The sequence below is a fragment of the Saccopteryx bilineata genome, chromosome 1 (genome assembly GCF_036850765.1).
Source record: "Saccopteryx bilineata isolate mSacBil1 chromosome 1, mSacBil1_pri_phased_curated, whole genome shotgun sequence".
Classification (NCBI taxonomy): Eukaryota; Metazoa; Chordata; class Mammalia; order Chiroptera; family Emballonuridae; genus Saccopteryx; species Saccopteryx bilineata.
This window is the reverse complement of record NC_089490.1, coordinates 14907346-14933048: the sequence shown is the minus strand read 5'-3', so window position 1 is coordinate 14933048 and position 25703 is coordinate 14907346. Positions and strand designations below refer to the sequence as shown.

Sequence of the window (25703 nt, the reverse complement as noted above, 5' to 3'; positions counted from 1 at the left end):
CAGTTCCTTCTTGCTCGGAGTGCCACAGGGTCCCAAGGCCGTTATGAAAGCTGCCAGACAGAGAGACCTTACTGAGGAACAGCCGCCGAGTTCAGGGATCTCTGTACGTGCTCTCGTTCAATCCGCACAACCGCTGCCCCACCAACCAACCCCAACACTTAGCAGCCATTCTGTGCTGCCCCCTCCCCAGGGTGGTGTCTCCCTCCAGCCACGGGCCTCCTGCATGGCTGAACCCGCTCAGGTCTCCGGGTCGTCGACCAGTTTACAAGAAATATGTAAGGCCGTGAACATGTTAAATGGCACCACAGGACTGCAGTCAGCAAAATCCAGACTATGAGAAACTCTAACAGGGAAACAGCCGGATGTTTTTCTATAAATAAACAAGAAAAAATAGGGGGGAGTGGGAAGTGTAATGAATTAAAAGGGAGGTAAGAAACATGTCACAGATGATTCAAACACATCAACTGTGAGAAGATATTTTTTCTTTTCTTTTCTTTTTTTAAGTGAGAAGCGGGGAGATAGTAAGACAGACTTCTGCATATGCCTGACTGGGATCCGACTGACAACCCCACCTGGGGCCAATGCTCGGACCAGCTGAGCTATCCAGAGACCCTGGGGTCATGTCTATGGTCCCACGCTCAAGCCAGCAACCCCGTGCTCAAGCCGGCAACCTTGGGATTTCAACCTGGGTCCTCTGTATCCCAGTCCAACATTCTATCCACTGCGCCACCACCTGGTCAGGCCCAAAGGATCTTAATGGTACTAAATAATTGTTATCTGTTTGTCAGATGGGATGATTGTATTGGTGTCATCTCTTAGGGCAAAGAAAAAAAAAGAGTTGTCATTTCTGTCAGAGACAAGGTGACATATTTACAGGTGAAATGATTATGTGCGCGGGATTTGCCCTTAAATAACCCAGTGAAACAAGAGGGAAGATGGTGAGGGGACAAGACTGGCTTTGAGCCGGCAGTTGTTTAAGCCGGGTGATGAGTATGTGAGGCTTCTGTTTTCTCAGTTTAAAAAGTTCCTAAAAAAAAAAAAAAGTTAAAGAAAATTATCATAGCAAATTTGGGAAGCAGATATTATCACCCTCATTTAGGAGATGAGGACATGGAGACTCAGAGAGAACAAGAGAACTGCCTGAGGTCACACAGCATCTAAATGGTAGACTGAGGATTCAGACTCAGGTTGTCGCCCCCAAAGGTAAAATGGAAGAACGTCTATTTCCACCCAGAGCCCTGTAAGCACAGCCTTCTCCTGGGTCGTGTGGAGAGTCACACTGGGAAGCCGAGACACAGACTTAGAGCCCAAGAGCCCTGGCGTGGGGGCACTTTGTCATCATTGGATTCATCTGACATGTGAGCCCTTCTGTTGGCCCCCGCCACATGTGACCTGCCACGTGTGACAACTGTCAGGGTGGCCCACCGCATCCCAGAGAGCACGGACTCCGGGAACGCCCTGCTTCACGCTGGGCCTAGTGGACGCTCCGGGTCCACAGAGCCAGTCTGCCCCCTCTGCTACGGCTCAGTCTTGGCAGCGGGGAGGCTCACTGCGTTTATCAGCTCACGTGTCTGGGAAGCCGTTCCTGCAGGTGTGTGTAAGGGACGAAGGCCAGATCTGGGGAAAGTGGGACAAACCAGTGGCCCAAAGGCCAGTTAGGAAAGTGACACCTTAAATGGTGGAGGCCTGGCTTGCACCTGGGGAGGGAGAGGAGGTTCTTACCTGGCAGACAATATCAGGAAATCTGGCAAGACTGCATGACTGATTGGGTGAGGGAGAGCGGGGAGGGGAAAGAGGGAGAAATCTAAGGTTTGGAGTCCAGAGGCAGGAAGAAATATGATGCTTCTAACAGCATCGGGGCAGCTCCTGACCTGGGGTCCAGGGCCCCTACCTCTGCAGGCAGGCAGGATGAAGGTTTCTACAACAGAAGACAGTTTCCCGAGTGTCCAGTCTCAACCACTCCCAGGTCTGGGCTAGTTCAGGCCCCTGCTAGCCCACCCAGTGCCTTTGTGCCAATTAGCAGAAGAGACCCCTCGCTCAAAACACCTAAACCGACATCTGTTGGCAAACGGGCATAACAGTCAGGTTTGGAACAAGACACTTGACTGCCCTCTGCTGGACACTGAGAACGGTAACCATACCATCTGTGCTGCTGCTGCGGGTGAGGTATGCTCATCTCAGATGAGGTGTGCTCGTGAGGTGCACACCTGCACGGTGGGACGTGGAGACCCTGGGTGTGTGTCTCACACCCCATGCTTCCTCCCAGGCCAGTCCAGTACAGGATAGCACAGCATTAGGACCAAGTTGGACGTTGGGTGGAAGGATCAGCTGCTGAGAACGATGCCTCCCTGACACACCGGAAAGAGGAGGCCTGTGGGTCATAGGCCAATGGGAAGTATCATAGTGATCAAAGGCTGGACCTACCTACAAACCTCAGACTCAAAAAATGGTTTCCACGCAGACCTGGGTAGGAGAACCGCTCTGCACCGGCCAGGCCTGTGCCATCCAGCAGAGGGCGCTGTGTGGCCACAAGTGCACAGTACATACCCTGCGGGGAACATGCTCTTTGGGACCAGCAGATGCTGGAACCGGCACACACACCGGGCCTATGAGCCCTAAGTGTCTGACATTCTCAGTCTCATCTCCGTGTATTTTTTCTGATGACTCTTTTTCAGTCTATTCCTTGGCGTGTCTATTTGTCCATCTCTGCCTCCTCTTTTCTCTGCGTGGGTTTCTGCCAGTCCTAGGACAGGGCTGCTGTCTCCATTTGTCCACGTAACTCCTCATCAACCTGCCTTTCTCAGTCTCACTCACCAAGGCTCCCAGACATACAAGTCTGCACATGTACCAACATTATCCGAATCCCCAAACCGGATAAAGACACTACAAAGAAAGAAAATTAGAGGCCAATATTCCTGACATACATTAGGTACAAAAAATCCTCAATGAAATATTAGCAATCCAAATTCATCAATTCAGTAAAAGGATAATGCACCATGATACACTGGGATTTATTCTGTGGAGGCAAGGTTGGTGCAATACCCACACATCAATTAATGCAATACACCACATAATCAAAATGAAGGATAAAAGCCATGTGATCATAGCAATAGATACAGAGAAAGCATTTGACAATATCCAGCACCCATTCATGATAAAATCTCTCAGCAAAGTAGAAATAAAGGGAGCATACCTCAGAAAAGAAAGGCTGTATGACCAACCCACAATTTGCATCATTCTCATCAGGGGAAAAGTAAAGCGTTTCCCTTAAGATCAGGAACAAGACAGGGATGATCACTCTTCCCACACTCACTCAACACAGTCTTGGAAATCCTAGCCACAGTCAGACACGAAAAAGAAATAAAAGGCATTCAAATTGGAAAGGAAGAAGTAAAACTGTCATTATTTGCAGATGACATGGTACTGTATATAGAGAATCCTAAAGATTCAACCAAAAAAACTACGAGAACTGATAAAATGAATTTGGTAAAGGAAGAGGATACAAAATAAATATTCAGATATCAGTTGCATTTTTTTTTTTGTATTTTTCCGAAGCTGGAAACAGAGAGACACAGTCAGACAGACTCCCGCATGCGCCCGACCGGGATCCACCCGGTACGCCCACCGGGGCGGGGGGGGGGCGCTCTGCCCACCAGGGGGCGATGCTCTGCCCCTCCGGGGTGTCGCTCTGTTGCGACCAGAGCCACTCTAGCGCCTGGGGCAGAGGCCAAGGAGCCATCCCCAGCGCCCGGGCCATCTTTGCTCCAATGGAGCCTTGCTGCGGGAGGGGAAGAGAGAGACAGAGAGGAAGGAGAGGGGGAGGGGTGGAGAAGCAGATGGGCGCTTCTCCTGTGTGCCCTGGCCGGGAATCGAACCCGGGACCCCTTGCACGCCAGGCCGATGCTCTACCACTGAGCCAACCGGCCAGGGCCTCAGTTGCATTTTAATACACTGATAATGAACTATCAGATAGGGAAAGTAACAAAACAATCTCATTTACAGTTCCATCAAGAAAAAAAAAAACAAAAAAACGAAACAAACAAACCTAGGAATAAATTTAACCAAGGAGGTAAAAGACCTGTACTCAGAAAATTATAAGACACTGAAGAAAGAAATTGAAGATACAAATAAGTGGAAGCATATCATGCTCATGGATAGGAATTATTAACATCATTAATATGTCCATCCTAGCCTTGGCCAGATAGCTGAGTTATTAAGAATGTCATCCTGAGTTGCAAAGGTTGCTGGTTCAATCCCCAGTCAGGGCACATACAGGAACAGATTGATGTTTCTGTCTCTCTCTCTCCTTGCCTCTCTTTCTAAAATCAATAAATTAAAAAAAAAAAAGTCCATACTACCCAAATGTATAAATTCAATGTTATTCCTATCAAAATAACAAAGGCATATTTCACAGGACTAGTAAAAAGAATCCAAAACTGTATATTGCACCACAAGAGACACCAAATAGCCATAACAATCCCGAGAAAGAAGAACAAAGTTGAAGGTATCATGTTGCCTGATATCAAACTATATTCCAAGGCCATAGAAATCACGGAAGCATGGTACTGGCATAAAAACAGACATAAATTAATAACAGACTAGAGAGCCCAGAAATAACCCCACACCTGTATGGTCAATTAATATTTGACAAAGGAGGCAAGAACATACAGTGGGGTAAAAACAGTCTATTCAATAAATGATGTTGGGAATATTGGATAGATACATACAAAAAAATAAAACTAGACCACCTTCTCACACCATATACAAGAATTAGCTCAAAATGGATTAAAGACAAATGTAACACTTGAAACCATAAAACTTCTAAAAGAAAACATAGGCAGTAAGATCTCTGACATCTCTCTTAGCAATATTTTTTTCTGATATATTTCCTCAGGCAAGGAAACAAAAGAAAAAATAAACAAATAAAATGACATCAAACTAAAAAGTTTTTGCACAACAAAGGAAACTATCAACAAAACGAAAAGAAGATACTTGACAACAATACACCTGATAAGGAGTTTATATCCAAAATTTATAAAGAACCAGGACAACCCAACACCAAACAAACAAACAATCCAATGAAAAAATGGGCAGAGGACCTGAACAGACACTTCTCCAAAGAGGACATACAGATGGCCAGTAGACATATGAAAAGATGTTCAACATCACTCATCATCAGAGAAATGCAAATTAAAACCACAATAGGATATCACCTCACACTGTCAGAATGATTATCATCAATAAATGAACAAGTCTTGACAAGGGTGTGGAGAAAAGGGAACACTGGTGCGCTGTTAGTGAAAATGCAGATTGGTGCAGCCACAATCAGTATGAAGGCCTGACCAGTGGTGGCACAGAGGATAGAGCATCGACCTGGAATGCTAAGGTGCCTGGTTCGAAACCCCGAGATTGCCAGCTGGAGTGTGAAATCATTAACATGACCCCATGGTCATTGAATTGAGCCCAAAGGTCACTGGCTTGAAGCCCAAAGTCACTGGCTTGAGCAAGCGTCACTGGCTCAGCTTGAGACCCTAGTCAAGGCACATGTAAGAAGCAATCAATGAACTAAAGTGAAGCAACTATGAGTTGATGCTTCTCACTCTCTCCTTCCTCTCTCTCTCAAAAATCAATTTTAAAAAATTCTAAAAAAGCGAATTCTGAAATAAAGAAAACAGTATAGAGGGGCCTCAAAAAATTAAAAATGAAACTGCCTATGACCCAGTGATTCCATTTCTGGGAACATATCTGAAGAAATTCAAAGCAGGAATTCTGAAGAATACCTGCTCCCCTATGTTCATTGCAGTGTTATATGTACACTAGCCAAAATTTGGAAACAGCCCAAGTACCCATCAATAAATGAGTGGATAAAAAAGTTGTGGTACATAGACAATGGAATATTGCTTATCCACAAAAGAGAATGAAATCTTATCATTTGTGACAGCATGGATGGACCCAGAGGGTATAATACTAAGTGAAATATGTCAGTCAGAAAAAGACAAATACCATATGATTTTGCTTATATGTGGGAATCTAATGAACAAAATAAGTGAACAAACAAAATTGAAATAGACCCATAGATACAGAGAACAGCCTAACGGTTGCCAGGGGGGAGGGGTTTGGGGGATTTAATGAAAAAGGTGAAGGGATTAAGAAGTAGAGACTGGTAGTTACAAAATAGGCACAGGGAATGCAGTCAATAATACTGCAGTAACTACGGTGTCAGGTAGGTACCGAAAAGTCAGGGAGACCCTCTGTAAAGCATGGGATCATCTAATCACTATGCTGTACACCTGAAACCAATACAAACACTAAAATAATATAGAATATAAACTGTAGTTTCAAAAAAGAAGAGGAGGAGGAGGAGGAGGAGGAAGAAGAAGAAGAAGAAAGAAGAAGAAAGAAGAAAGAAGAAAGAAGAAAGAAGAAAGAAGAAAGAAGAAAGAAGAAAGAAGAAAGAAGAAGAAGAAGTAGTCTGCTCAGGACACACCTGGACTCAGGAGGACGCAGGGAGGAGTGACCAGGATGGGGCCCCACCATTTCCCCCACTGAGCCTGAAATCCCTCAGGGTTCTACCCCTCTGGGTTGAAGCCTCATTAGGAGACAGTGTAGTACAGTGATTAGGTACAGGGGTTCTGGACTCGGTTATACCTGAATCTTCGATCCTAGTTTGACCCCAAGAAAAGTACTTAAACTTTCTCTCTGGGCCTTAGTTTCCTTAATTTTTATTTAAATTTTTTTGAGAGAGAGGAAGAGAGAGAAACATTGATTTGATGGTCCACATATTCACACATTCATTGGCTGATTCTTGTATGTGCCCTGATCAGGAATGGAGCCCACAACCTTGGTGTATCAACAGGGGTTGGGAACCTATGACTCGCGAGCCAGATGTGGCTCTTTTGATGGCTGCATCTGGCTCGCAGACAAATTTTTAATAAAAAAAATAATAACGTTAAAAATATAAAACAGTCTCATGTATTGCATACAGTCCATTCATTTCCTACCACTCATGTTCATGGTGGCTGGAGCCAATCACAGCTGTCCTCTGAGACAACACCAAATTTTTATTGGGTAATGCGTAACATACACGGGTCGTTGTATGGCTCTCGTGGAATTACATTTTAAAATATGTGGCGTTCATGGCTCTCTCAGCCAAAAAGGTTCCCGACCCCTGGTATATCAGGACAACACTAACCAACTGAGCTCCCCAGCCAGGGCTCCTTATTTATTTATTTTTTTTAATGATGATTTTTTTTTTTAGAGCAGTACAGGGAGTTCCCATATATCTATGCCTGCACACATGAACAACCTCCCCCATTATCAATACCCTCCCACTCCCCAGCAGAGTGGAGCATTCATCACAATTGATAAACTTCCACGGACACATCATTATCATCCAAGGTTCACAGTATATACACTGCTCACACAAATTAGGGGATATTTCAAAGTGAAAATGAAGCTATAAAATAGCCCCTAATTTTTGTGAGCAGTATATTAGAGTTCATGCTTAATGTTATCCATTCTGTGGGTTGGGACAAATGTATCACTGCCTTTACAGTAGCATACAAAATAGTTTCACTGCCCTAAAAATCCTCCCGGCTCTGCCTCTCCATCCCTCTCCCCCCAACACCTGGCAACCCCTGATCTTTTCACGTGGCCATAGTTTTGCCTTTTCCAGAATGTCAGAGAGTTGGTATCATGCAGTATGTAACCTTTTCAGATTAGCTTCTATCCCTTAGTGATATGCATTTAAGGTTTCTCGGTGGCTTTTTATTGATGGATAACAGCCAATTTCTTTTTATCACTGAATAATATTCCTTTGTGTGGATGTATCAGAGTTTATTTCCGTATTTATAAAAATAGCATTAACTACAGATACACACACCCCCAGGCCAACATCTCACAGTTCAGCTCATTTGCAGAGACTGACAAACGAAAACAGTGCAAATGCAGCCGAGCAAAAGGGAAACGCCCCCTCCTCGCGTACGCGCCTGCGCGCAGCAATCTCCAGAACCAGGAGCGCGTTGGGAAAGCCAAGTGTCAAACAGGGTGTGTGAGAAGCAGTTTCACTGTTATGTGAAAAGAAAGGAGGCAATGATGAATACGGTATTAGTCTGGGTATGGTTTCTCCCGAGAAACCAGGGCTGCCTCCCGGAAGGGGACCGAAGGGGTGCGGTGGGGAGGACACTGCATTGTATATACTTTTTATAGTGTTTGATTTTGGAATGTGTATTATGTATATTTTCAAGGTTATAAAATTATTATTTTAAAAAAAACCCAAATGCAGGGGATAGAAAGAGCCCCTGCATCACAGGGCTGTTAGGAGGGTCTGGTGGGCGGATGTGGGGCGTGCTGCGCGGTGGGTGGGCATGGTTATGGATGGCTGTGGCCCCTTCTAGATGGGGAGATGACACGTAGACCCAGCTGAGCTGACAGTATAGACCCTACCTACCCAAAGTGTGGCCTTTAGACCTGCAGTCAGCATCGCTTGGAGCTGGCTAGATACCCAGATCTCAGCCCTGACCCTTCGCAGATGTACTGAATTGGAACAGCACTTGAACAAGACCCCAGGGAACTCAGGCACGTGTGCCAGTTTTGGAAGCACTGTTGTAGACAGCAGGGAAAGGGAAAGCCAAGTGGGCCAGGCTGGGGTGGGCGCCCCCAAGGCCCGTGGGGGCTGAGAAGGGCCCTGGCCAGGAAGGCAGGGGGCCAGGACAGCTCTAACCGTCCATGTTGGCTCAGGTCCTGCCAGGCCTGGGTTCCTGGACTGAGACCTAGGTGAGCCCACCCTAGGGGTGAAGTCTGACAGGGGTTGGGGCGACGCTCACCTTCATGCCGGCCACGTCGATGCGGGTCCTGACCTGGAAGTGAGAGCCCACCTGGATGACCCTGGGCACACAGTAGAGCAGCATGTTGTTGAACTGCAGAGGACACACAGGAGCGTGTGGGCAGTGGCGGGGCAGGAAAACAGTCGCAGTCGGGCGGGCTTCCCGGCGTGGGCCCAGAACCTCTGGTCTCCTGCCCCTCTGGCCACACTCTGAGCCAGCTCCCAGGATGTCACAGGTTGTGAGGAAGGGGATGTCTGACCCCCGATACAACTGGGATGTCATTGCACGGTTGCCCTACCTGTGGGCATGCAGGGACCACCACAGAGCTCAGAAACCCATGATGCCTTTCTCATGGGGGTGGCGCGAGGGAGCTCAGGGGGCAGGGGCTTATGGAGGTGTAGCTCCTTCCCCCAGACCACCAGGCAGGACCAGTTTCCAGATCTCCAGGAGAGACCTGGTTTCTTCAGTGCAAACCCAGGCAGTTCTTCCTAGTAACTAGCCTAAATCCCTCCTGCTATACACTCCTAGAGCACAAATACTACCACAGGCTTTGGAGCCAAATGGACTGGGTTCAAAGGCTGACTGTCGCTTCTGAGGGCCATCTGGAAAACCCCTCAGCTGGAAATCCCTGAGGTCTAGAGGCTGCACGTGTCCCAAGTCAGCCAGGTGCCATAGCAGAGGACAGAGAAGCAGGCCCTTCCCTGTTCCTCAAACAGTGCCGGGGAGACCCGGGTAAGCACGACCTGGGCCGTGGAGCCCATGACTTCCTCCCCAGGGTGGCGGGCCCCCCACCACCCTCTTACCAAGAAAAGGTAGCGCTCCATGGGGTCCCTGCGGCGGAAAGAGATCTTGAAGACTGGGCCCTCTCGGAGCAGGGTGTTGGAGGGGTCCACGATGTCGTCTTCAAGGCCCAGGCGCTGGTACACCTCCCAAAGGTCCTGCAGCCGCTCCTGGGGACAGAGGTGTACCCTCAGCCGAGGCCAGGCAGGGCCCACCCCCTGGCAGGTTTGCCTTGTGTGGAAGGGACAGGGAGTGAGGGGGTGGGCAGCAGTGGGGCCGGTGACAGGGACTGGGTGGTGGTAGTGGGGGGCTGAGAGTGGCAGGGCCCCAGGGGACCCCCCCAACCCCTGGCTGTCTCCCCTGAGGGCTGGGCTGCTCACCATTTCCGTGATGGCCGCATTGGAGTGTTGGGCGGCTGAGAAAATCATGTCGAGGGCTTCTGAAGGGGAGTGGGGTAGAGCCAGAGTTATCCCTTGAAAACCCGGGGCTGGTGGCTGAGGCTGGAGGGCCTTGAGGCTTGACAAAGCAGCCTCAGGGCCTGCTGGGAGCACCCCGGGAGTCGCCCTGCCCTGCAGCCCAGCACATGGAGTGTCTGGATGGAGGGGGCCGTTGCCCACCCAGAGTGTAGGGACTGGAAGCCGCGGCAAGCAGGGCTTAGGCATTGGGCTTCTGGGCCTCTCACTGCTCCCCAAACCCAGCCAGACCCAGACGGTGCACTGGACAGGCATGGGCTTTGGCCCCCTGCCAAAATCCCAGCTTCAAATCCCAGCTCTGCTCCTTTCTGGCTGTGTGATCTTGAGGAAGTCACTTAACCTCTCTGGGCCTTAGTGTCCTCGTCTGTGAAAAATGGCTAATGGTGTGTAGATAGTGTTTACCAAGTACCAGCCATTGGTGTTGATGGCCGATGCTCATTGTAACCATTTCAGCAGGGGCTCATTAAATATACAGGAGCTGCTTAGGCCTCCCCAGCCCCCCCCCCCAGGTCCCCGGCCATGTCCTCACTCTGGGCATCAGCCCGGTCTGGGGCCTGGTCGGGCAGCTTCTGGACGTATTCCTTGAGCAGCAGCTCGTAGCGGGGGATCCTCTGCACAGGCTCCAGCATGTGGTGCTGCAGGGTCAGGCTGCCGGAGGCCTCGCTGCTCTTGGGTAGGGACGAGAGGGCGTGGGGTGAGAGTGGGGAGGGGGCGGGGGCGTGGGGTGAGAGTGGGGAGGGACGAGAGGGCGTGGGGTGAGAGTGGGGAGGGAGCGGGGGCATGGGGTGAGAGTGGGGAGGGACGAGAGGACATGGGGTGAGAGTGGGGAGGGACGAGAGGGCGTGGGGTGAGAGTGGGGAGGGGGCGGGGGCGTGGGGTGAGAGTGGGGAGGACGAGAGGGCGTGGGGTGAGAGTGGGGAGGGGGCGGGGGCGGGGGGTGAGAGTGGGGAGGGACGAGAGGGCGTGGGGTGAGAGTGGGGAGGGACGAGAGGGTGTGGGGTGAGAGTGGGGAGGGGGCGGGGGCGTGGGGTGAGAGTGGGGAGGGACGAGAGGGCGTGGGGTGAGAGTGGGGAGGGACGAGAGGGTGTGGGGTGAGAGTGGGGAGGGGGCGGGGGCGTGGGGTGAGAGTGGGGAGGGGGCAGGGGCGTGGGGTGAGAGTGGGGAGGGGGCGGGGGCGTGGGGTGAGAGTGGGGAGGGACGAGAGGGCGTGGGGTGAGAGTGGGGAGGGACGAGAGGACGTGGGGTGAGAGTGGGGAGGGACGAGAGGGCGTGGGGTGAGAGTGGGGAGGGACGAGAGGGCGTGGGGTGAGAGTGGGGAGGGACAAGAGGGCGTGGGGTGAGAGTGGGGAGGGGGCGGGGGCGTGGGGTGAGTGGGGAGGGGGCGGGGGCGTGGGGTGAGAGTGGGGAGGGATGAGAGGGCGTGGGGTGAGAGTGGGGAGGGACGAGAGGGCGTGGGGTGAGAGTGGGGAGGGGGCGGGGGCGGGGGGTGAGAGTGGGGAGGGACGAGAGGGCGTGGGGTGAGAGTGGGGAGGGACGAGAGGGCGTGGGGTGAGAGTGGGGAGGGACGAGAGGGCGTGTGGTGAGAGTGGGGAGGGACAAGAGGGCGTGGGGTGAGAGTGGGGAGGGGGCGGGGGCGTGGGGTGAGAGTGGGGAGGGGGCGGGGGCGTGGGGTGAGAGTGGGGAGGACGAGAGGGCGTGGGGTGAGAGTGGGGAGGGGGCGGGGGCGGGGGGTGAGAGTGGGGAGGGACGAGAGGGCATGGGGTGAGAGTGGGGAAGGACGAGAGGGTGTGGGGTGAGAGTGGGGAGGGGGCGGGGGCGTGGGGTGAGAGTGGGGAGGGACGAGAGGGCGTGGGGTGAGAGTGGGGAGGGACGAGAGGGCGTGGGGTGAGAGTGGGGAGGGGGCGGGGGTGTGGGGTGAGAGTGGGGAGGGGGCGGGGGCGTGGGGTGAGAGTGGGGAGGGGGCGGGGGCGTGGGGTGAGAGTGGGGAGGGACGAGAGGGCGTGGGGTGAGAGTGGGGAGGGACGAGAGGACGTGGGGTGAGAGTGGGGAGGGACGAGAGGGCGTGGGGTGAGAGTGGGGAGGGGGTGGGGGCGTGGGGTGAGAGTGGGGAGGGACAAGAGGGCGTGGGGTGAGAGTGGGGAGGGGGCGGGGGCGTGGGGTGAGTGGGGAGGGGGCAGGGGCGTGGGGTGAGAGTGGGGAGGGGGCGGGGGCGTGGGGTGAGAGTGGGGAGGGACGAGAGGGCGTGGGGTGAGAGTGGGGAGGGACGAGAGGGCGTGGGGTGAGAGTGGGGAGGGGGCGGGGGTGTGGGGTGAGAGTGGGGAGGGGGCGGGGGCGTGGGGTGAGAGTGGGGAGGGACGAGAGGGCGTGGGGTGAGAGTGGGGAGGGGGCGGGGGCGTGGGGTGAGTGGGGAGGGGGCGGGGGCGTGGGGTGAGAGGGGGGAGGGGGCGGGGGCGTGGGGTGAGAGTGGGGAGGGACGAGAGGGTGTGGGGTGAGAGTGGGGAGGGGGCGGGGGCGTGGGGTGAGTGGGGAGGCGGCGGGGGCGTGGGGTGAGAGTGGGGAGGGGGGGGGGGGCGTGGGGTGAGAGTGGGGAGGGACGAGAGGGCGTGGGGTGAGAGTGGGGAGGGGGCGGGGGCGTGGGGTGAGAGTGGGGAGGGACGAGAGGGCGTGGGGTGAGAGTGGGGAGGGGGTGGGGGCGTGGGGTGAGAGTGGGGAGGGACGAGAGGGCGTGGGGTGAGAGTGGGGAGGGACGAGAGGACGTGGGGTGAGAGTGGGGAGGGGCGAGAGGGCGTGGGGTGAGAGTGGGGAGGGACGAGAGGGCGTGGGGTGAGAGTGTGGAGGGGGCGGGGGCGTGGGGTGAGAGTGGGGAGGGACGAGAGGGCGTGGGGTGAGAGTGGGGAGGGGGCGGGGGCGTGGGGTGAGAGTGGGGAGGGACAAGATGGCGTGGGGTGAGAGTGGGGAGGGGGCGGGGGGTGAGAGTGGGGAGGGACGAAAGGGCATGGGGTGAGAGTAGGGAGGGACGAGAGGGCGTGGGGTGAGAGTGGGGAGGGGGCGGGGGCGTGGGGTGAGAGTGGGGAGGGACAAGAGGGCGTGGGGTGAGAGTGGGGAGGGGGCGGGGGCGGGGGGTGAGAGTGGGGAGGGACGAGAGGGCATGGGGTGAGAGTGGGGAGGGACGAGAGGGTTTGGGGTGAGAGTGGGGAGGGGGCGGGGGCGTGGGGTGAGAGTGGGGAGGGACAAGAGGGCGTGGGGTGAGAGTGGGGAGGGGGCGGGGGCGGGGGGTGAGAGTGGGGAGGGACGAGAGGGCATGGGGTGAGAGTGGGGAGGGACGAGAGGGCGTGGGGTGAGAGTGGGGAGGGACGAGATGGCGTGGGGTGAGAGTGGGGAGGGGGCGGGGGCATTCATGGAAGCCCTGAGCCTGGGAGGTGCCCCAAATCACTGGGGACACGGAGCCACTGGACATGGGGGTGGCAGTGTAGGCTCTGAACCGCCTCCTTCCCAGCCTCACCTGAATTCGAGTGAGCACCTCCTGGAAGGGGGGAGACTTTTCGGTCCAGGTGGCCAGCAGCTCAGCGGCTCGCTCAAAGTTCTTGACGTACTCACTGTACATCTTCAGGAAGGGGGCCAGTTTCTGGATCACGTCACCGAGGCGGGGGGTGGCTGTCCTGCATGCAGGAGGGCACCCAGGTATTGCCCGCGGCCTGAGGACCTCCTCTCTTGATTCCAGACAGGGTAGGGTTAGTCCGAGCTCCCTGAACCTCCCCCAGTGGCCAGCACCGTGCTGGGCCCGGGGCAGGTGTTCAGTAACCACTTGATACTTGTTTTCGTAACAATAACAAGGGCCACATGCCCAGCACTGCAAGTCTCCTCCTAATTCTTACAGCCCTGCAGGGGCGATAGTCCTTGGCTCAACTTAGAGATGAGGAAATTGAGACTCAGAGGGAAAAAAAAACAAAAACATGTCCAGCATCATCCTGTGGTAGGGTCTGAATGTCATTCTGCCCGGGGACTGTTAGAGCAGAGCGGCGAGGAGCTGGCCCGCCTGAGTTCGATTCCCAGCTGCGCCCCTTACTCCAGCTGAGTGTTTGTGGACAAGTCAGCTGGCCTCTCTGTACTTTTTTTTTTTTTTTTTGTATTTTTCTGAAGCTGGAAACGGGGAGAGACAGTCAGACAGACTCCCGCATGAGCCCGACCGAGATCCACCCGGCACGCCCACCAGGGGGCGACACTCTACCCACCAGGGGCGATGCTCTGCCCCTCCGGGGTGTCGCTCTGTTGCGACCAGAGCCACTCTAGCGCCTGGGGCAGAGGCCAAGGAGCCATCCCCAGCGCCCGGGCCATCTTTGCTCCAATGGAGCCTCGGCTGCAGGAGGGGAAGAGAGAGACAGAGAGGAAGGAGAGGGGGAGGGGTGGAGAAGCAGATGGGCGTTTCTCCTGTGTGCCCTGGCTGGGAATCGAACCCAGGACTTCTGCACACCAGGCCGACGCTCTACCACTGAGCCAACCAGCCAGGGCTCTCTGTACTTTTATACAATATAAAATCAAAGTGTACTCTATATTTCAATGTTCCCATCTGAAAAAATGAAAATAATGGTATGTGACCTCATAGGGTTGTCTTAAAAAAAAAAACACCTTATAAGCAAACAGAAATGAAAACTTTTAAGCAAACATAAAGCAAAAACAATATACTAACAAACTCCTCTAGATTCACCACTGGATTTAACAATTACTAACATTCTTCTTTGCTGACGAATTTTAAAGGACATCCCAGACATCATGGCATTTCTTTGGCAAAATACATAAAGCAAGTAATTTTACCACTAAAATATTTGAATGGTCATTTCAGAAAACAAAGAGGGTTTCTTGCACGACCATGATCCCTCCATCACACAGGGGGCTGATTTGAAGATCAAATGAATTAACAGGTGTGAAGCCCAAGGCAGGGCACATAGGAAACCTCCAGTTAGAATCACCTCCTCAATCACCTAGCCTGGTGAGGACCTGATCCATCCTCTTCCCAGGACGCGCGAGTGTGCGCGCGCGCGCGCGCGCGCACACACACACACACACACACACACACACACACACACCTCATTCACCCAAGTCCCTTGCTGTGCACACAGTGAGCCCAGAGCAGGACACTGCGGCCACATGCCCTGGGGGCTGCACCCCTACCTGGCCAGGGCTGCAGTCAGGGGACTTGGGGCTCCCAAGGGGACCTCACCAGTCGTCCAGCCGCCGCTGCAGCTCTGGCAGGAAGAACTGCGAGTGGAACTGGTAGATGGAGGAAATGTTGGAGAAGATGAGCCGGACCACGTCCTCGGGGAAGGCCTTGCTGCGGCGGGCCTCCTCCAGCAGCTCCTGGAAGAACACCTGCAGGCGCCCGCCCGGGGTCACCGCGCCTGCGCCCGGAGGGAGCCACCCACAGCATCCCAGGGCAGACAGCACAGCCGCGGGGGCAGCTCCCAGCTTCCTGACTGCGTTCCCTAATCTCTCATCCTCGGAACGACCCCGGAAGACATGGCCGGGGAGACTGGATTGTGGCGGCTTTGCAGACGGCAAATGCTGGCCTAGAGATTCAGGGACCTGGCTGAAGGCTGGCAGCCGATGAAGGTCAGAAATGGGCCGGGCCGGGGTCTGTCAGGGTCTTAGACTTCGCCAGGCTAAAGATTCCTCTGCTGATGTTCAGTGACCTAACCCTCAAGCCTTGGGGCTCCTTGTGAAGGGGTGACGATGGGGAGGTGTCTGCACTGCGCTGGCTGATGAGGATGCTATGTGAGGCCTGGCAGGACCGGCTGGTGTGTGCTCTGCCCGGGTGCAGCGCCCAGAGCCAAGGTGGGAATTGGGACTGGCGCTGATGGGCTAGTCTTGACTTCTGCCCCCACTCCAGCCAAGGGGGTCAGCGGACTCGGGCTTCCTAGAAGCAAACTGAGGGGTCCTGACTGTCAGCTCTGGTGAGGTGGGTCAGCAGGGAGAGCAGGGGTGGGGTGAGGAGACCCTGGCACTGGGGCGCGGGTAGGGGCGCTCTGGGTACTGGCCTGGTCCAGCAGGTGGAGGCGTGCCACGTAGGCCTGCTCCGTCTCCAGCAGCTCCTGGACGACCCTCTTCTCCTCCGGCTCCTGCAGGGTTTGGGGCAGAAGGAGAGGTGTGGCTTTGGTCTCCTCTGATGGGACCTGGGGCATAGTCTCCAAAGAGGCCCCAGTGAAACGCATCTCCTGGCGTTCGCGCCCCTCCGTGATGTATCGGGGGTGGGTGCAGATGACACGGGGGTGGGTGTGGATGACGCCAGGGTAGCTTTAATTGAGAGAATGCAGGAAAAGTGCGGCTGTGCCAGGTCTGGGCCAAAGCCTCAAACGGCCTGGAAACTTCTGCCTGGGCTTCCTTGGGAGCCTTGAACCACCAAAGCTGGAGGTCTGGGTGTCCTGGTGGAGAGACTGCGTGGAGAGGAGACTCCCTGAGACTCCGTGGGGAGAGAGCCGGGGTCTGGCTGTGCTGTGTCCCAGCTGAGCCTAGCCTCTGGCTGTCCCTCGCCAGACCCCAGGGTGGAGAGCTGAGCTTGTTGGGCATTTGGGCCCCAGCCATCATCTGACTGTGGCCTCATGAGAGGCCCTGTCATGGACTAAGTTGTGCCCCGCCCCCAAATTCATCTGTTGAAGCTCTAACCTCGCCTGTGACTGTGTTTAGAGATAGGGCCTTTAGGGAGGTAGTTAAGGTTAACTGAAGTCATAAGGGTGGGCCCTTAATCCACTGGTGTTTCTAAAGAAAGAGGGGGAGACCCCAGGACAACAGTGCACAGAGAAAAGGCCATGTGAGGGCACGGTGAGAAGACACCATCTGCAAGCCAAAGAGAAAGGATTCGCCAGAAACCAGGCCCTGCCAACACCTCAATGGTGGACTTCCAGCCTCCAGCACTGTGAGAAAATACATTTCTGTTGTTTAAGTCACCCAGTCTGTGCTAATTTGTTATGGGAGCCCTCGCTGACTAGGACAAACCCCACGTGAGAGCAATAGAAAAAGCATCTAACAGGATCCCAGTCAATTCCCAAAACTGTAAGAAGTAATAAACTGTATTGGGCCATGGCATTTTGAGGTGGTTTGTTATATGGCAATTAATAACCAGAGCATACAATTATGGTCAGCATCTCCATTTTGCAAGTGAGGAAACTGAGGTCCATAGAGGTTAAAGGGACTTGTCCAAGGTCACACAGTCAGTATGCAGGAGAGCCGGGATGTGAACCCAGGCAGTCTGGCTCCAGGTCCAAGTGTCAAACAGCCTAGCCTTTGAATTGCACAGACAAGGAAACTGAAACCCAGAAAAAAAAGTGGTGCCCTTCCCAGGATCAACCTGAGGGCAGGAATTAGTACAGGCTTCTATTTCTAGTTGGGACTATTGCCTCCCTCAGGGGGTAAAATGAGGCCACATCTGGGAAGGGGTACCTGGTTTACAAGATGAAGACTGTTCCAAGCTGTGTGGCCTGGGGCAAGTTCCTTACATTGTCTGAGTTTGGATTTCCTTGCCTAAAAGACTACTCCATGAGTCCTGGCTGGCGGGCTCGGTGGATAGAGTGTTGGTGCGGCATGCAGATGTCCTGGGTTCGATCCCTGGTCAGGGCACACAGGAGAAGCAACCATCTGCTTTTCCCCCCTCCCCCTCCCCAACACCCCCCTATACACACACACACAGACAGCCGCTTGATTGGTTCCAGTGTTGGCCCCAGGTGCTGAAGAGAGCTCGGCTGATTCAAGCATCGAGCCCACATGGGGGTTGGCGGGTGAATCCTGGTCGGGGTGCATGCAGATGTCAGTCTGACTATCTCCTCTCACATAATAAATTTAAAAAGGAGGGAAATGTGAAATAGGATCAGTAGCAGGATGCACACTACTAGACTCTTAACCAAAAGCCCTTAAAGAGAAGTTGGCTTCAAGCTGGGGAAGTGCTGGCTCTGGATGGGAGATGGTATGTGTGGAGGGGGTCAGTAGAGGGGGCCCCGGCTCCCCACTGCTACCCCAACCCTCGGGCACCTGTGTTCCTGCTCCAGGGCAGGTCCTGGGCTGGCAAGATTTCCTCCAGGTCCCACTGGACAGCTTGTTCTTCAAGGAGCTCAGGTACCGCCTACTAACTGTCCTGGGCCCAGGCCCCGGGGCCTCCTCCACACTGGGTGCCTCCCATGGTCCTGCGGGTGATGGAGGCCTGCACCCAGGGAGGTGACGCTCAGCCTCCAGCGTGTGGGCTCTGGGCGCTGCTCCCGGCGTCCTGGGAAGAGAGCAGACCCGAAGGTTTCCTGTCTGTAAAGTGGGGAGAACAGCACCTCCTTGGTGGGCATTTTGGGATAATTAATGCAAACCACGGGGGTGCAGTGGCCCCCAAATCCTTGGCCCCTAGGAAGCATTTGCTCAGGAAACCATCCACTTCCCTCCCAACACTTTCTTGGAGGGAACTCCAGTTTTCAAAATGAGTCAGCAGGGACTGTGTTTTGTTTTCTGGGGAACTACATACTTCCCTGTTTACAATGCTGCGAGGAACCCCCTCTTCTGCACATGGAGGTTTTTAAGTGCCCCAAACCCCACCGCTGCCAACCACCCTCACCTTTGGACCTCACTCCTGTGTTTAGTCTCTACAGCAGGAAAGGCCTTAGAACCTTAGTAACTATATCTCGAGGGCAGGTGGGAGCCACAGAACACGGTAAAGAAGGGTGATGTTGGCGGTCTACGCCCTACACTCCTCTAGTGGGGCGCCGGGGGAGAAAGCCAGTCTGGGAGCAGTTCCCCTGGGCTCCCAGAGATGGGCCTTGGAGGGCAGCTTTGTCCCTCTTCCCTCTTCCTGCTGGGTCGGCAAGCCAGTTAAAGTCTTTCGATAGCAGAGGCCAGCCTCGCTGACTGTATCCAGCAGCTAGGGCCGTGTCCCATTCCCTATGTGGGAAAGGCTTGCAGCGACAACACAGAAAGGCATCCCGGTGAGGAAAGGCTGGGAAACCGACAACCAGCCAGGTGCACAGTCTCCAACATTCTTTGAGAAAGTTTTTCCGACCTGGGCAGGTTCACCACTCCTTAGGCAACCTGGTGGTCCCCCGCTCCCGGGAGGTCACCATATTGCTGCCGAACTTAGTGCGGACACCCGATCGGCATAGCGCACTTACAGCCCAGAACTCCTGGGCTCAAGCGATCCTCCTGCCTCAGCCTCCCGAGTAGCTGGGACTACAGGCGCGCGCCACCACGCCCGGCGAGAAAGTTTTTCACTGCGCCCATTTCTCAGCTAAGGAGACTGAGGTAGAGGATAAGTCACTTCCGGCGAGGGGTGGCATTGGTGGGATTCAGATCCGGCTGGCTGGCTGCTAAGAGAGCCTTTGCCTCGAACTGCCCCTCCCCATCTGAGTCCCGGGGAAATAGGCCGGGAGATCAATGCGCCCTGCCCCAGTTTACACAGCTGGTTCGTAGCAGGGAAAGGACGGCGAGCCCGTCCCCGGTGGTCCCTCGTGGCTCTTCCACGCCTCTCCGACCCAATGCCCGGTCGCTCAGCCTGCGGGGCTGCTGTTCTTGGCAGCGGACGGGCCTCCGGCTTTCTGTTCTTCATGTGGCTTCAGCTTCTGCATTTCCCTCCAAGCGCCCCAGGCGAGCTTCTGTTTCCTCTTCACCCCTCAGTTTCAGATCAGCTCCAGCGTTGGAAGACTTCACGAGAAAGCCCAGGCCAAGAGACAGCTGGCAGGGGCCCCCTCGCACAATAAGGGGTGACTTCCACCCTCCTGCCAGGGTCTCCTCAGACCGCACTCTGGTCTGAGGGCCGCCTCCTCCTGCCAGGTGTGTTGCTGGGCAGAGCACACAAGCTGAACGAAGTTCTCCACTAAGGGTGTCCGGAGCACCGGGTAAGGGGAAGCCATCTTCTCATCCCCAAGGGGGTGGTGGGCCAGGAAGGCTGCTCCTAGAGCTGTCCTCGGTGCTGAACAAAGCGTGCTTGGCAAAGGACTCTGGGAGAGGCAGGGTGAGGTCACCGGCTCAGGCAGTTCCACTGCCCTCTAGGTCCACACCTATGCCAGTTCCTCCGGGAAGCCCACACGAGGCTTCCTCTGAGCGCCCTCAGCACAGGGTCTGGGCCCCTCCCAGGATATTTATTGTCCATGGGCTGGCATCATGCTGACTCTATGGGCCCAGCACCCAGAAACAAAAATCTTCTGGACAGGGGTCATTCATTCTTCAGGCTCCCGCATCTGCTACAGTCTCTGCCTGACGCGGAGCCACGCCACCCACAGCCCTCAGGCGGAGGCACTCTCCCGCCGCTGTGGTAGCGTGGCGGCTGATGGGTTACTGACAGTTCCTTCCTGCGAACTGCCCTCCACCCGCAGGAAGAGCCCTGCCTCCCCAAAGGTCAAGTCCACATCCAGTGACTAGTCCACTTTGGGTAAAAAGACCTAGCCCTTGGCCTCAATTGGAACAAGCTGAGGGCCACCTCAGTCCACAGTTCCGTGGGACAGGCTGGGGCCTCGGCTGCAAGTGGTCCTCCCGTGTTTCCCTCTGTCCGGTGCTGCATGCAGTCTCATCCAGAAAGCTCCTGAGGGTAATCTCTACCTCAGAGGCTATTTCCAGATAATCCACCTTTGAGAGCCCCTAACATGCCTGCAGGGTGGACTAATGTCACACACACACACACACACACACACACACACACACCTGCCCCACACACTACCATCAGGGCCACCCATGACATCCTCACGTCTGACCCAGCCTTTCCCCTCCAGGCGGAAGCCTCTGCTTTGCCCTTTGCCCGTGAACTTAAATCACTTAAAGCCTCCCGGTCTCTCTGTGCCTTTATTGTCTCACCTCTGAGAATAGAATAGAATCCCCGCCCCAGCTGTTAGATGACTCAGTGAGCAATAGAACACCCAGAACAGTGCCCCGTGGGCAAATAGACCATACATCCTGGTCTGCCTGACACAGTCTCAGCTTTTCCTGTTGACGGCCCCGACCGAAACGATGTAATGCCATTCACGTTCAGTGTCAAGGATGTCCTGGTTTGTGTGATAAATTATATGGTTATAAGGAGCGAGAGCTTGATACGTGTCGGCTGTCATTTCTGCTGGAGGGACAGTGGCAGAGCTCCGCACACATTCTCACTCACAATTACACACCTCTGGACTCTCCCCAGCATGTCAACACACACTCTCAACCTCGGTCCCCTGATAGCATCCTCCCAGGCTCTGAGGAACCCGTGACCAAACAACGTGGCCACTGCCTGGATGGGAGGAGCTGCCCAGGACGGGGTCCCACTGAGGGCCCCACGTGGCCCTGGTCCTGCTCGTCCACCCGGAGACGGGGAGGGTGCTGCCTAGGGCAGCAGAGCTGGAGGGAGACTGCCAGTTGGCCATGGTGACCCTTCCCGTCCCCATCACCCCATACCTGCTGTTCTCAAACACAGTCACCAGATTGGACACAGATGTCAGCTTCTCCTTACTCATCCCCTCCATGCTTCAGGCGTCCAGGGTCCCCTGAGCCCGGGAGAGAGGCCGCCAGCCAGCACACTCAGCCACCAGCACCTGGGGTCACAAAGGGGCTAAGGCATCGGGAATCAGCCTCTGCCTCTCCGGAGGACTCTGCAGGCCCACTCCTGGCTCCAGAGTGAAGGAGGAAGTGGTCCCAGAGCCACAGCCCTGAAGGGGGAAGGGTGATGCTCCCCGCAGAGGGAGGAGCTTGCTCCACCCCTCCCCTCCCTCACAGGGCTGACCTTTCACCCCTATAGACCCCCACTTCCAGAAGCTACACGGCAGGGGGCAGGGGGGCCCAGAGGTAGTTTCTGGGGCTGGGCCCTTGGCTGGACTCTTGGCCAGAGCATCTCTGGTCAACTGGACTCTCTCACAAGATGCAATGGATTCTGTGTGATCCTCTCTCAACTTCTTTCCTGCATCTGACCCTGCTCATGGCTGTAAGGAAAAAGCTTTTGCCTGACTTGTGGTGACGCAGCGAATAAAGCGTCAACCTGCAATACTGAGGTCGCCGGTTCAAAACCCTGGGCTTGTCTGGTCAAGGCATATGCAAGAAACAACTATGAGTTGATGCTTACCACTCCGCCCCTCCTTCTCTCTCTCTCTCCTCTCTCTTGCGCTCCTTCTCTAAAAATCAATCAATAAATTTAAAAAAAAAAAACCACAGCTTTTTAAAAACAAAAAAAATAAATAAAAATAAATCACAAAGCTGTTAGGGGCTGGCAGGGAGGACTATGTGTTGTTCATTCTGCCTCTGCTGTCTCCACCTCATTGCCCCAGGGGAGGGCAGCTTCCTCCCTGAAACTGATGATAATAATAGCAAACACACACCCTTTCTAGTGTTTTACAAGTGTTTTCTCACTTAATCCTATAATAGTCTATGACAGGGGTCCTATTACTATCCCCATTTTACAGAAGGAAATAGTGAGGATCAGAGACATTAAGCAACTTGCCCAAAGCCACCCAGTAAGAACACAAAGTCATGTTTCCAAAGCAGAGGTGAATGTCCTGCAATACTAGCGAGGCTTTGGGCAGGAGCCGGATGACCACCTTCCAACGGCTCCATCCTCAGCCTTCCCTGCTCCTAGCGCACGGGGGGTCTCTGCCTGATGTCCCCTCTACCACCTGGTCTACCAGCCCTTCCAGAACAAATAGCTACTGCCTCTGCTCCTCTTTGCAAGCCTCCTAATCCTTCAGGGCTGTCCCACTGGGTTCTGGTCTCTCTTGTCCTGAGCCAGGGTCCTCCATTGAGACTGGTCTTTGTCCTGCAGCGCAGGGACTTGGTCCCTGAAGTGCCTGGCCCAGCTTCAGGCTCCGGCACCTGTGAACCCCGGGGACTTCACACACCAACAGCCTTATTTTCTCAGCGCCTCGCCTGAGCAATTTCGGCCAGCAGATGCCTGGCTCCTCCCCCAACCCTAAATTTTACTCAGATTCCTCATTTTTTGTTTTTAATTTTTATTACAGAATAATATCATGCAGCCCCTGAACCTATAACCTAGACCCAGCAGCCATCAACCCATGGAGAAAGCCGGTTCTTCTCCATCGCAGCCGCGTTCAATCCCCTTCCCACATCCTTTGGAGCAAATTCGAGACATCAGGCGATTTCACCTGTAAATATTTCCTGTGTGCCTGAAAGATAAGGGGACACACACACATTCACACACATGCATGTAATGGATATGCATTCTATATATGCATACATTCATATCTTTTATACATGTTATATACAGTTACCTCTTGAACAATGAGGGTTTGAACTGCACTGGTTCAGTTATACATACACTTTTTTATTTTCAATTTAAAGTGGGTCTCTTCTAAACAGCATATAAAAGAAACAATGCTTGGCCCTGGCCGGTTGGCTCAGTGGTAGAGCGTCGGCCTGGCGTGCAGGAGTCCCGAGTTCGATTCCCAGCCAGGGCACACAGAAGAAGCGCCCATTTGCTTCTCCACCCCTCCCCCTCTCCTTCCTCTCTGTCTCTCTCTTCCCCTCCCGTAGCCGAAGCTCCATTGGAGCATAGACGGCCCGGGCGCTGGGGATGGCTCTGTGGCCTCTGCCTCAGGCGCTAGAATGGCTCTGAATGCAGCAGAGCGACGCCCCAGATGGGCAGAGCATCGCCCCCTGGTGGGCGTGCCAGGTGGATCCCGGTCGGGCGCATGCGGGAGTCTGTCTGACTGCCTCCCCGTTTCCAGCTTCGGAAAAAAAAAGAAAGAAAGAAACAATGCTTATTTTCTTTTCCATGTAGCTTCCTTATGTCCTTTTTTTCTTTTTTATTGAATTTTTGGGGTGAGTTTGTTAATAGAGTTACGTAGGTTTCAGGTGTACAAGTCTAGAATACATCATATGTACATTGTGCTGCGTGTTCACCACCCCACATCGAGCCTCCTTTCATCACCATTTACCCCCCATACCCTCTTCCACCTCCCCCCTTCCCTCTGGTCATCACGTTGTTGTGTTCATCACCCCACATCGAGTCTCCTTCCATCACCACTTACCCCCCATACCCTCTTCCACCTCCCCCCTTCCCTCTGGTCATCACGTTGTTGTGTTCGCCACTCCACATCCAGTCTCCTTCCATCACCACTTACCCCCCATACCCTCTTCTACCTCCCCCCTTCCCTCTGGTTGTCACATTGTTGTCTGTGCCTGTGAGTTTTTTGTCATTGTTGTGGCTTTTTTTTCCCTTAATCCCCTCACCTTTCTCACCCAGCCCCCAACTCCCTCCCCTCTGACAGCTGTCAGTCTGTTCTCTGTATCTGAGTCTGTTTCTGCTTTTTTGTTAGTCCATTTTGTTCATTAGATCCCACATGTGAGTGAAATCATATGGTCCTTGTCTTTCTCTGACCGGCTTATTTCTCTCAGCAGAATGCTCTCCAGGGCCATCATGCTGTTGCAAAGGGTAAGGTTTCCTTCTTACACGGATATTTTCAGTTGACCTGCGCAGTTCAGTCGACTCTCACAGATCAAGCCCGCTTTGTTCAAGGTTCAACTGTATTTTCGGAGGGCCGACTTAAGTTACATCTGGGTTTTCAACTGCATGGAGAGCCGGAGCCCCTCACCCGTGCATTGTTCAAGAGTCGACTGTACATGTACATCAGCAGTATTACCATCATCATACCCAAGAGATATTTAGCAATAGTTCCTCAATAGACTAAATACCTAGTCAGCATTCAAAGAGCCAATTCTTCATCTATGTCTTCTGCTGTGGACTGAATTGTACACCCCTCAGTTCACATATTTAAGCCCTGACCCCCAATGTGGCTGTATTTGGAAATAGGGTCTTTGGGTGGTAATTAAGGTTAAATGAGGTCATAAAAGTGGGGTCTTAATCTATAGGAGTGGTGGCCCTATAAGATGTGAAAGAGATCTCTCTCATCGCACCCCCTGCACCCCTGGGGGGTGGCCCCCACATGAGGATAAGTGGCTGCGTGCTAGCAGGAAGAGACCCCTCCCCAGAAACGGAACCCTACCAGACCTCGGTCAGGGACTTCCAGCCTCTGGGACTGTGAGAAATAAATTCTGCTGTTTTTAAGCTTCCCAGTCTGTGGTATTTTGTCATGGCAGCTTGAGCAGAGTAATCCATCATCATTTGCAAAAAATGAGGATCTAAATGAGGCCCACATGTCACAGTGAGTTGTCCCGACTATTAGCTCTCCTTCCGCCCACCGTTCACCTCCCTGTCCTTGTGTCCTGCACGGTGCAGCTAAGAGGACCCGACAGGTTTCTGGGTCAGGATGATGACAGCGCCGGTTCCTGGATTTCCGGCTTGTGATGATTAATTAGGTCTAGGGCTTGACCAGATTCATACTTAAATGCTCCTTCTTCCCGGACGCCCTCCCGGATCGTGGGGAGGCCTCCTTCCTTGGTGCTCCTCTCGCCTCGACTGTCAGTGCCCCATTTCTTGTTCTGCCTCCCCCAGACTGCATCCTGGCTCCCCGAAGGCAGGACCAGGGCACACTGGCTTTCTGGCTGGTCCCCAGCCCAGCCCAGCACAGTGTCCTGCACACAGTGGGGGTCTCAGAAGGCATGTGGAATGGACAAATGTCACACCTTGAGCCAAGAGGCTTATTGCGTACTTAAGAGTCTGGGTGGAGCAGCAGTATCTGCCCCCCACACGGAGTCAGGAGAGTGGGTAGAAGCACCTGCAGGAGGCCACCTG

At 54.1% G+C, this 25703-nt stretch overlaps 1 protein-coding gene across 2 annotated transcripts in view; it reads right to left on the bottom strand.

Annotated features, from left to right (window-relative positions):
• Nucleotides 1-22156, bottom strand: part of FGD2 (FYVE, RhoGEF and PH domain containing 2) — a 30044-nt gene extending 7888 nt beyond the window's left edge. The window contains exons 1-10 of one of the 2 annotated variants that reach the window (XM_066237566.1): nucleotides 22122-22156; nucleotides 21461-21597; nucleotides 18095-18326; nucleotides 16111-16191; nucleotides 15297-15445; nucleotides 13581-13737; nucleotides 10608-10746; nucleotides 9986-10044; nucleotides 9629-9775; nucleotides 8826-8918 (exon numbers count right to left, since the gene is read on the bottom strand). In XM_066237566.1, the coding sequence (XP_066093663.1) occupies nucleotides 8826-8918; nucleotides 9629-9775; nucleotides 9986-10044; nucleotides 10608-10746; nucleotides 13581-13737; nucleotides 15297-15445; nucleotides 16111-16191; nucleotides 18095-18326; nucleotides 21461-21528 (1125 nt within the window). In that variant the 5' untranslated portion in view covers nucleotides 21529-21597; nucleotides 22122-22156. Of the gene's footprint in view, nucleotides 1-8825; nucleotides 8919-9628; nucleotides 9776-9985; nucleotides 10045-10607; nucleotides 10747-13580; nucleotides 13738-15296; nucleotides 15446-16110; nucleotides 16192-18094; nucleotides 18327-21460; nucleotides 21684-22121 lie in introns of those variants that run through there. The other variant, XM_066237622.1, reaches the window with a different exon arrangement.
• Between the last annotated feature and the right edge of the window lie 3547 nt (nucleotides 22157-25703).